This window comes from Diplotaxodon limnothrissa, linkage group LG16, assembly GCF_057381915.1.
Source record: "Diplotaxodon limnothrissa isolate DT_005_m linkage group LG16, D_limnothrissa_male_GT1.1, whole genome shotgun sequence".
NCBI classification, from domain to species: domain Eukaryota; kingdom Metazoa; phylum Chordata; class Actinopteri; order Cichliformes; family Cichlidae; genus Diplotaxodon; species Diplotaxodon limnothrissa.
In genome coordinates this window covers 23,281,465-23,292,776 of record NC_140611.1, presented here as the reverse complement: position 1 = coordinate 23,292,776, position 11,312 = coordinate 23,281,465, and the positions used below count along the sequence as shown (strand labels likewise).

The window sequence follows — 11,312 nt, the reverse complement described above, 5'->3', positions numbered from 1 at the left end:
ATAAGGTGTACAGTGTAAACAGTGACGTGGGAAACAAAAGGCAGAAGTGCTTCAGAAAAATAAGTCTGACTTATAATAGTGACACGATTATAAATCAGACCCTCGTGCTTTAAACTTAGGCACAATTAACACAATTACCAGCTATAATTTGATTATAGCTTTTATGATTCTAACATGTACCATTTGATATTAAAGACATTCAAATATGCTCCAGAAGTTGTCAGTCTGCCGTGTGCTGCTACGTACATTAGCTAGAACTGGATTCTTTTTTCCTAATCTCTATGTTTACCCTGGAAGGTGTAGGTCAGAATTTTCATATTTTTAGTGGTATGAAGCACGTGCCAGTGCTCTTGTATCAGGACAATAGAACAGAATAAAGCAAGGAGCTGCAGGAAGGAGGCTATCAATTTTAATCTGTTTTTCTGCTTATTGCGCTATAAAGTCTACCCTTCAGTCATATCTCACCTTGTAACAGGACAAAACAATTTTATTCAGCTGTACAGTATAAAGGTGTCAAGTAAAGCTGCACAATATTACACAACATTAGATTTATGTCCAGTTGCACACATGTTCCTGTCCATACACACAAGGGAAAAAGTAACTCTGTCAAAATATGTTGAATATAAATATGAAAATACTGCAAATTACATGTTCTTACAGGATACAATTGTTCACACTCCAAAAACAAACAACAAGAGAAAGGCAGAACAAGCTGTAAATGCTGTCAGGTCTGTACAGGAGCTTCAAAAACCAAAGGTGAATGTGATCACCTGAGAAGTGTAGCTGGTAGAATATAAAGGATGGGTCTTTAAAGCATACTCAGCTCAATGAGGCGGCCTGCGAACACCGCTAATGTGCCAATTAGACACACAGCCATAAAGACACAAAGCAGAATGTGATCCAACACCATGGCCACAAACTTCCACTCTTCAGCAGCCTGAAAAAAAAACATTAGAGAAAATGTATCAATTGCAGGACTCTAGATTGGATTTTAGCAACATATTAGGAAAAAAGTTTATTATAAGGATGGTTACACTGCTGGATTCCTCATCTGATTTCATGGTTTCTGCGATGTATTTAACCCCATCAATGGCACTGCGCACATCAGGATTCTTTGTGATGGGTGAGTAGTAGGGAACAGCAGAGGCCTGGTTTCCAGAGATATCTGAGATATCAAAATCAGCACCATAGATGGTTTTTATCTGCTTTTCCTTTCCCGGGCGTTTCATTGTTGAGAAGAACATGATGTTGGGAATGGTTTCGATAAAAACCTATCATGAAGGAGACGAAAAATGTGTCAGTGAGTGTACAATGCCAGAAAAGATGGATAAAGAAGAAAAAAAACATTTTAAGTCTGTTACCACTAGATGGCAATATAATGCAGGAGAAAAACTCAAGCTTGCCTCGCTTGAGCAAATCTACTCCTTTAGTTATTCAGCTCCACTATCAAAATGTAGTCTTTTGCTTTCTTGTGCTCACCTTGCGGACCCAGTTTGGCATTGTGTGAGTGCTCGGGGAGCGGTGGTGGGTGTTGATAACAATGACAGTGATGATGATGGATGCAATGACAAACACCATGGTGAAGAGCATGTACTTCCCAATGAGTGGTACAGCGCTAGAGGTAGACGGGATCAGCTCCACAATGACCAGCAGGAACACAGTCAGAGACAACAGGACAGAGATGCTGAGGGTCATCTTCTCACCTGGAAGACACCATTGTAACCATTCACTCTTTCTTAGTTTGTGTAAAAATCCGCATGAGGTATAGAAATTCAAACACAGTCAGCTGTGTAAATATTTCTGGTCATGTGACAATAGGGACTTACTAACCAAAGAACATAAAATTGGCTATTAAATTATTTCAGTTCAAATTCCATTTCGCAGTATGCAGTTTTGATCAGAACATGATACGTAGATGTTCATCTGATCTTTTTTTTCTCTTGTTTACTATTCTTGACCTCTTCAGTAGTCTAAACATAATTCAAATAAAAAGAAAAAAGAAAGAAAATAACGTAATTACATTCTTAGGAACTACGATGGTAAATGTAGGACACCATGTTTATGCCATAACTAATCCCCGATACACTGAAGGGCTGATAACATGTTTAGACCATAACTTGACCTGAAAAACATGAAGGTATAGGTGCAAATGTCGTGCAGATTAAACTGCATGAACATGCAATCTTATTAAACTGCCACCAGGGAGGGCTGTTTCCTGAATTCCATCAACTAACTTTAATTTGAATTTATACAGCAGCACATTTGCATCGTTCACCCAAATAAGCAAATCAAATCCAAACAGTGATAGGCTACTTTTTTCCTCTTTCATAAAGCCAGGAGTATAAAGAGATTTTGACACCATTTCACATGAGTAAAATGTGAGACATGTTCTCTTTTTTTGGGTTTGTTTTTGTTGTTGCTCAGTAAGAGCATTTATCCCAGGGAGGGCATCTTTTTTGGCACTAGCATCTCCTCCTCCTGTCAGCAGCCATATCAGAAACAGGGATCAAGTGATGTATTATACATTAAAGCAAAGGCCTGCTTTCAGACATGACAGCACAGAGGGACTCTGGGTAATGAAGCAGACCGACACACTGGGAACATGGCCAGATGTGCACATAAGCTGTGCAGTTCCTGAAAAAGCCAGTGTAGAGACACTTTGGACTGACAGGCAGCATTTAAGGATTTTTCCAACACGGTTTCAGTTGATATCATAATAGGAAAGCCAAATAGTGGCCATGGTCTAATTTTGACAATTTACATCATTTGCATATATGTACACATACACAAGAAACAGTAAAAGAGCTGGCTTTGTCTGAAGCTCAAGCAAATGTGCTTAAACAGATTTGAAAAACGTGATTAAATAACATTTTAAATGTTTCCTTTTCTAAACAGATTTTTTTTTTTAGGTGAAAATTGCAATTGTCTATGCAATTTTAAGGTTTTAAGGTTACTGAGGTTTTACAAGTACTAGTAGATGGAGTTTGTTACCTTTGGACATGTTATACATAGCTTAGCTTGTAGACTTCTAAGCTAGCTATCTGGCTGTTCCTTCCAGACATGAAAGTGGCATAAATCTTTCTGTCAGCCTCTTGAAAGGAAACAACATACCATTTTTCCAAAGAGGCTGAAGTATTGGCTCGCAGGTAATGATTCCCTTTGAAAATATTTGAAAAGCATACAACAAAAGCAAAGCTCGAGATAAATCTAGTACTATATTTGTCAAGATTGTGAGAAACTTCCTCAAGTATATTAATGTATATTAGTATATCAAATAAGAATTATGGTTTATATCTTTTTTAGTGAGAGGATGTGTTTAAAACTTTCTGTATATTATGATCTATGATAGATGTTTTATTGTTTGGTTTACATTTTTCAGTGTAAACATACCAGAATCCGTGGGAAGATAAAAGACAAGGCCAGTGAGGAAGGAAAAGAGCATGCACGGGATGATGACATTAACAATGAAGTACAGAGGAAGCCGCAGCATGAGGAAATGGTAGGTGATGTCCAGGTAGGGGGTGTCTTGGCAGCAGGCGTAGTACACCCAGTGCTTCCAGCCACGGAAATCCTTCATCACCCATTCTCCGCTTTCCATAAAGTGGCTCAGATCTGGGCGGTCACTGTCCTGTCAGGAAATATGAATATGATGATAATTATTCCTATTATGTAAATTTTCTAGAGAAATGTAAAGAAAGTTATAAAGAAAGTTAAATTAGTAAGCTTTAAATCTGCTTCCATTCTTTTCATCTGGTTGCAAAGAAAGTCAGATTGTAACAGTGTTTGTGAGAAAATAACCCTGCATTTGACTTGATAAATAATCTCATTAATTTATCATCCTGCTCGCTGGGTTTAAGTCTTTTTCAATGGTGGTGATGTGGTTAGCCCTGCTGCCTCACAGCAAGAAAATACCTGGTTCAGACTCTCACTTGTGCGCTCTCTGTGGAGTTTGCATGCTCTTCTTGTACCTGAATGGGTTATTTCCAGGTTCTCCATCCAATCACAAGCTTGGTTAATTAGAGATTCTAGATTAGCCATGGAAAAGAGGTTCTTTAGGGAGGTATTAAATAAAGAACCCTATGAATGCATTATTAAGTACATTTAACTGATTGCTTCGAGTGGTCAGTGGAAGCTGATAAAGCCTAGAAAATTACTATATAGATGTCGATTCATTTCCAGTTGAATTCTTAAAATATGGGTGCTAGATATAGCGAAGAGATTAAGACATGGCTGTGATTGACAAGTGGCTATAATGTGGGCATACAGATTAAGCACCTTCTTAGTCTGTTGCATCTTAGCCTGTTCAGTATTTTGTTGAAGTAAAAAACTAACAGACTGATTGTTTCAGTTTGTTCATTTTAATTTAAGCTTGTATTTGTATCATGTGCACTTTGCTAACCAAGCTAGTTAGCTAGTGCTAGCTGATTAACGCCACACTCTTGTCCAAGTAGTACATCTGGTTTCTTAAGCAAAGCATGGTTAAAGTCAGAAATTGAGGCTTTAAAACAGCAGTTAATAATTTAATGGCTGATGTAATAGTCACTCTGTCAATCCTTTATATGCAATTCATGACTTTTCCTCAAATTTAGTTGGCTAAAACTGTAGTTGTCTACAAGCTTATCAGAAAGACTAGAAGGGGAACTTCTTGTCTATCCCTTGCCAGTGTAAATAAAGGAAACGAAATTATTTACATGTTGCAACACCGTTTTAGTGTATGTATAAATGACAGCTTGAGTTCTTGTGTCAATTAATAATTTTGTCTTTAATTCATGCAAAACAGAAGTTATCATTTGTCATTATTTTGTAGGTTTTGTGTACACTTTTGTTTTTTTTGGACTGAGGCAGACTAGTTGAGAGTGGCATAAATCTCCTCAACTAACTTTAAGAAACAGCCTGTGAATGGGGTAATATGTATTACGGGATTGATGACGACCAAGTTCCCATCGTAGGTCCAGGTACCCAGCTTCATGCTGCAGTTCTGGAGGTCGAAGGGGAAATGCAACACAATAATTTCACAGTAGCTTTTGAAGATGGCGGGTGGGTTCCATGTGATCATCCCAGTGTACTCCAGCAGCACCTTGGTCTCATGAACAATGGCAAAGTCACCGTCGGCACTGCGGGTACAGACAAGCACAGGCGGCATCAACACAGGAGATAATAAGTTAAATGTTCACGCTGGGGGACATCAGCACTTGAGGACAGGGTGCGGTTGGCACAAGTTGTTGTGGCAGCAGAGCTGGTTGTCAAGGGAAAAAAACAGCAGTGTGTCAATGCGGCATATGGCACGGGGGGGGTGCGGCATATGGCACGGGGGGAATCTGCTATACAGAGGCCAAATTTAGCACAATGAAATCCAAGCTATCACGCACTACATGCTGCAAGTATAGAAATGTGTGATCCAAAATATCACTAATGAGTGTGCTGATTGTTTTCTTGCAGTCAGAATTTTCAGGTCAAGTATAATTTTATTAAGGAAATTGTTTTAGGAAAAAAAAAAAAAAATGTATACCTGGCATTGGTCAGTTATAGCTTGAATACGTACTTGTTGTAAAGAACCAGATCAGGACGCCAAATGTCCCTGGAAGGTACTCTGATCTTTTTGATGCCACCATAATCCTCTGGGTTCCACTGCAAGTTCACATCTTTCCATTTCTGAAATACAGAGAGGGACAGCCAGGACAATAGTTTATACTTCAAAAATAGCAGCCAGTATAAATGGTTCGTTTAGTGGAAAAAACAGAAAACATCACAAAAGCTGTTAATGAGTGAAAATTCTGATCATCATGCTGAAAGTGGACACAATGATGGTGAAGCAAGCCTGAAGTAATGAGGGACAAAGTATTTTGCACAATGCTTGGAGGACAACAAACTATCTTGAAGTAATCAGTAATGAATCAATAGTTACTGTTCTGTGATTTTTGGTGTTTGGATCATAGTTTATCATAAACTACTTAGAAAAGTGTGAGTTAATTATAGACCAAACATAATGATGATTTGTCATTTCTCAGGCAGTTCTCGTGGGAATGATTGCTGTCTACTTTTGAGGTTTTGCAGACATGTGATCACTAACCATATGATGTTAACCAGTCTTTTCGGATGTGCGACAATCAAACATTGTAGGAACAGGTGAATAAAGCTCTAGTCGCACAGGCCTATAGACTGGTCAGTGAACAGGCTATAGGGAACCTGTCCTGAGGGAAAAATTTATATTCCCCAATTGGTTGTTAGTGGTTAGTGGTCAGCAGCCCTACAGACCATCGGTGTCCCTGTGGCGACCCTGTGTCGGTAGGGAAAAATCCCAGCCAGCTGGGAAAAACCTCCTTGTATTGGCTTTGGTAGCTAAAATATAGCTGTGGTCCTGGTTTGAAAGGAAGTGATGGATTTGCCCTAACCCTGTCCAGCTACTAGAGGTAGATGGGTCTATCAAAATACCCATAGTATTGATACCAATGCTGGTTATGGTACTGCATCGATACTAGTCTGACAGGATCAATACTTTGTTTCTTATATGGTCAGTATGTAGCCCATTGTCCTGGGTTAATTCATTATTTTTTGGAAACAAAAAAATATAATTTACCCCAAACAAGTACCATAATTTAAACAACAGAAACTGATCCAAAGGGTTTTAGAGACAGGCACATTTATATTCCAATTCTCCAAAAGAATCAGATTGATACCAAAATTTGCAGTGTTGTAGAGGAGTACCAGCTACTCTGTGTTTCATTGTGTTTCTTCAAGCTGACAGCATATAATAATTCGAATTCAGATTTTTTTGGTTAATCTGTCTTTTTTGAACAATACTAGAGGAAGTAATAGTATAAAATATAAAATAGTATCCTGGGTATTTGGCAAAAATCACCTACCAATGAATTAAAGGAAGAATTTTTATCAAAACAAAGTCAGTGCAGGATAATATTAGACTGAGTTTGGCCTTTTTGTCAATGCCAGAAGTGACTATAGAGGAATACCTTCCTTCTCCTTCATACACGACAACACAACAAAAAATTAACAAACCTGTTTCAGTCGCACATTGCTGGTGACAATCTGGTTAACCTCATCCTGTGGATCCAAAAAATGTGTTGTGTTACTCATACAGAGATTAGCATTGTGTGACAACAGTGAATCTTATGACAGGTGATATACTGCGAACTAAGACCTCACCACACTGATGAGCTGAATGAGCTGAAGACCGACAGTAACGTTTACTTTGTCCTTGAAATGACTGACAGGACGGACAACCTTATTGTAACCAGTGAAAAGGGTTTTAAATAGAAGTGTTTCTTCCAAGGAGCCCCAGGCCGTGCCTGAAACAGACAACATAGTTGCTTTGTGATGAGTTACGTCTGGAGTCATTTAAACAGTGACACCACTCTTGGTAGCTCTCCTTGAGTGCTGGAAAATCAGATGGTTTTTAAGAACACCTGACACTTAGGGTGACTTAAATTAATGTGACTGGAAAACAGACGTGATAATGTGTAGTATCTATAGTATGTGTGCTGCATAACTCTTAATGTGCTGACATGAAATTTTACAATGTAAAATAGACTTTTACTTGATATATAAATAAAACGTATACATGCAGACTGTAAAAAGAAAGTATACCTTTTAGTTCTAAGGGTTTTAAGGGTTTTTGTATCTGGACATTATTATTTTTTCCTTAGCAGGACTTGAAGTTATTTAAATATTACCTCAGATGAACTACAGACATGAAAAAATATACTGTTCTGTTATTTATTTAACAAAAGTTGAGTAAAAATGCAAAATTTGTGAGTAAAAAACTAATTATACTGTGACTGGTTTCATAGGAATTAAAAGGATAGGTAGCAGCCGGGTGCTGCTAGTAAAATGCAGTTGGTTAACTAATCATCAGCAAGTGTGAGCACCTTTATAAAAGCAGAAGTTTGGGCATTTTGCTGTTCTGGGACATTCAAGTGTGTTTTAATAGAATGCTAAGGAGCAAAAATCAGCACTGGATTAAGGAATTGCGAAGGAATTGTTGTTGCCCATCAATCTGGGAGAGGTTATAAGGCCCATGCCAATCATCCATCATTTAACCCTGGAGAACCCATGGGGTCAAATTTGACCCCATGGTTTCCCTAGAAAACCAATGGGGTCGGCTCTGACCCCATGGGTTCTCCAGGGTTAATATTGAGAAAGATTGGTTTTCCACTTGCAAACAATCTTCCCATGAGTTGATGTCCCAGCAAATTCATCCCAAAGTTAGACTTTGCAATGCACAGAGAGCTCTACTGGCCTGTGCATGTTCAATTTCATTTTCAAGTTCACAACAGTACAAATTAACAGTTGCTTGTTTGGAAGGTTTGCCAGGAGGGAAGAAAAGGAACATGACAGCAGAGCCAAGGTTTGCAGAGTTGCATCTGAACAAACTACAAGACCTCTGGGACAACATAGAAGACTAGTGTGGAGATGTCTGGCAGTAATGCACGACATCACACTGAGCGAAAACTAAACACAGCATATCAGCACAAACATCCTCCAACTGTTAAATACAATGGTGGAGTGGTGAGGAGGTGAGGACAGGCTCTGGACAACTCGGGCACTGAATCTTCGATATTACTTAATTTTTTTACGCACTGCTTCTGCATTTTGGCTTCGTTTTTGTCAATATATTTGTGTCCTGGAGACAGGGACTGCCTGTAGTGTAAACACAACAAACAGTGTGTATGTGCAGAGAGTTTAATTTTGGCAACACTTCATTGAAACATGTGATGGCTCCACTGTGTGGGTTGTTAATAGAGATATTCTTTTTCCATTTTCCATTACGCATCTGTCACAAGCCAAAGCAGGACCTCCTTTCGTTTCCCTTGACCTTGAAATGAAGGCCATTTTACAGCAACATGTAGTTTGAATGCTTGAATGATTCTCGGGACATTCAACACAGTAAACTAAGGAATTGCCTGTCTATAATTATGCAGATGACTTCATGTGGTGACAGGCAGATGAAGGGTTGAAACGCAGAAGAAAAAGCCTCACTGTACTTGGCCTCGCAAGAGAGCCAGTTTGTACAAAGCTTAAATTTGCTCATTAGTTGTGTTCTGTGAATTGGATCAGTTTACACTGACCTCAGAGAAGTTTCTGTAAATATAATTAATGAGGAATTTATTTGTATTTTTATTTATGTATAATTATAACTGATGTCTGAAACATTTAATTAATGTAAAAAAGGCGAGTACACTATGTCAAAAGTTATCAAGCACACATTAGTTTAGAACAATTTCTTACCTGTTAGGGTGACTAGATGAAAAATAAAAATCACAACATTCATTGTCGCGAGTAAACTCAGGCATCCAAACTAAGATCCATCTTCGACACGCTGCCTGTCGATGACTCGAGAATTAAAACGCATTGAACCACGTAAAAGATTCTTTTAGCGCTGGCAAATGACTTACTGTACAACCTTCAAGCTCTCCACTGGCAGCCTGGTTGTTATTGTGGCACAGTGGATGTGAGAGACTGCCTGCCAACGCTTGTTATTTGAGAGGGACACAACATATAAGATCAACATTCCACAGTAATCCACCCCTGAAATATCGCATCATGAACTTGGCCACACACAACCTCTAGGTGCAAAGACACGGAGCATGCTTGCTCTGTGCGTTTTCTCTTTCTAATAATCTGTTATTGAAGCTTTGAAATCCTTATCTACAGACCTGTGTAAATCAAAATGATGTCTCCACACTGATAAATCTGTCTTTATGAGTTTGTGCCACAGGACAAAAAAAAAAACAAAAACAAAAATTCAAGTGTGACAGATGATTTTAATTGGTTCAACATTACAAGATGTTTCTTTTAATTTTTTTTAAGTGATCTTTAGCAATCGTTCTCCAGTTTTTCTTTTGGACATTGTTTGGTTTTTCGCTCATTTTTAATCCATTCCTTGCACGTGACCATTCTTAGAAAAATGCTTTTGTTTGGTTGTTAAGCCATTTAACACTGACCTGTGTATTAATCCAGCATATAAAAAGCACCTAACAAAACGGATGTTTTTGTGTCTACTCATCACAGAACCCATTTTAAATAGTATCTTTAGCTACGTTATTTCAAGCAGCCTGTCACAAAACACATAATATGTTCCCATTTCTTTAACTGAATCTCCAAAAGGTAGCGTCCGAAGAGCTGACAACTTGGCATATCTATTGTGAGCAGAATCAACTTTCTGGGATTTCCTTACCTGGATGATTGAACATGCATCAAGATACAATGGAACACCATTCATCATAGACTGGCCTCCCCAGAGCCCAAATGTCAACACTATTGAAGCAGTGTGGGATCATGTTGATAGTGAATGGAACAAAAGGCAGACAGCATCCAAAGAGGAGCTTTAAATGTCTTACAAGGAGAAATGTCTTACAACTATTCCTGAAGGCTACTTAAGGAAATTACAAGATGGCTTGCCTCAGAGAGTCCAGGCTATGTTGTGGTCATGCTATATGGTATGTTTCCTAGTGCCACAAAAGACTAAATATGGCCACCACTCAGAATAAAGTGCTGCTGGAGGGGTTAAAGTCATCAGGGCGATCGTGGCTCAAGAGTTGGGAGTTCGCCTTGTAATCAGAAGGTTGCCGGTTCGAGCCCCGGCTCGGACACTCTCGGTCGTTGTGTCCTTGGGCAAGACACTTCACCTACTGGTGATGGCCAGAGGGGAATTGTAAAGCGCTTTGAGGGTCTCAAAAAGCACGTTAAAGTCATCAAAGTTACATCCAGTTACTTGCATTTTTCCCACAGAGCTTTTTTGCAGAGCCAGAGCTCTATTACTGTTGTTGCCATGCAGACACATTGTCATTGTCTTTATACTCCTTTGAGTAAAATGATTAGCCTTCGGTACCACCACAAAATATGTGGTGATCTCAGCTTGTCACCCCTATAGAAAAGCATTTTTGGACCTGCCCCTGCCAGAAACACCTTCAGAATGGATCACGTTGTGAGACTGCTTTGTTTAAAGCTTTGTCAATCCACACCGTGTCCTTTCTAGAGGGCAGGTGTTACACCCACGCATTTCTTTCTTGCTGTGCACTGCCCCATCCTGTCGGGCCAGTGGTGGGTCAAGCAACTCAATTTCCTCACATATCTACTCCGTTCAATCAGCCAACCACTGAACCACGAGCCTCATTCATCTCACTTAGGAACAAATGAGCATTTTGGGAATATCTGAATTAACAGAGATTCTTCTCAACCCTCCCCCTTTGCTCTCCCACTAGCCACTCAGGTCATTTGAATTTGCACCGTGTTAGCACCGCTTTGCCTTTCTCCAAGTCTGTCATGTAATGCAGGACAAGCCTTCATTGTATCTG

General features: G+C 39.1%; 1 protein-coding gene across 1 annotated transcript; it reads right to left on the bottom strand.

The window, feature by feature from the left end:
* Positions 1-741: 741 nt before the first annotated feature.
* On the bottom strand, positions 742-9,410 carry LOC146616204 (acetylcholine receptor subunit alpha-like). Its single transcript, XM_085375051.1, has 9 exons — positions 9,244-9,410; positions 7,162-7,304; positions 7,015-7,059; positions 5,543-5,652; positions 4,919-5,114; positions 3,391-3,628; positions 1,480-1,703; positions 1,035-1,271; positions 742-937 (listed from the first exon to the last, which is right to left on the bottom strand). Exons 1-9 carry the CDS (start codon positions 9,284-9,286, stop codon positions 809-811), a joined length of 1,365 nt encoding a protein of 454 aa, XP_085231177.1. The 5' UTR covers positions 9,287-9,410; the 3' UTR covers positions 742-808.
* Positions 9,411-11,312: the final 1,902 nt, after the last annotated feature.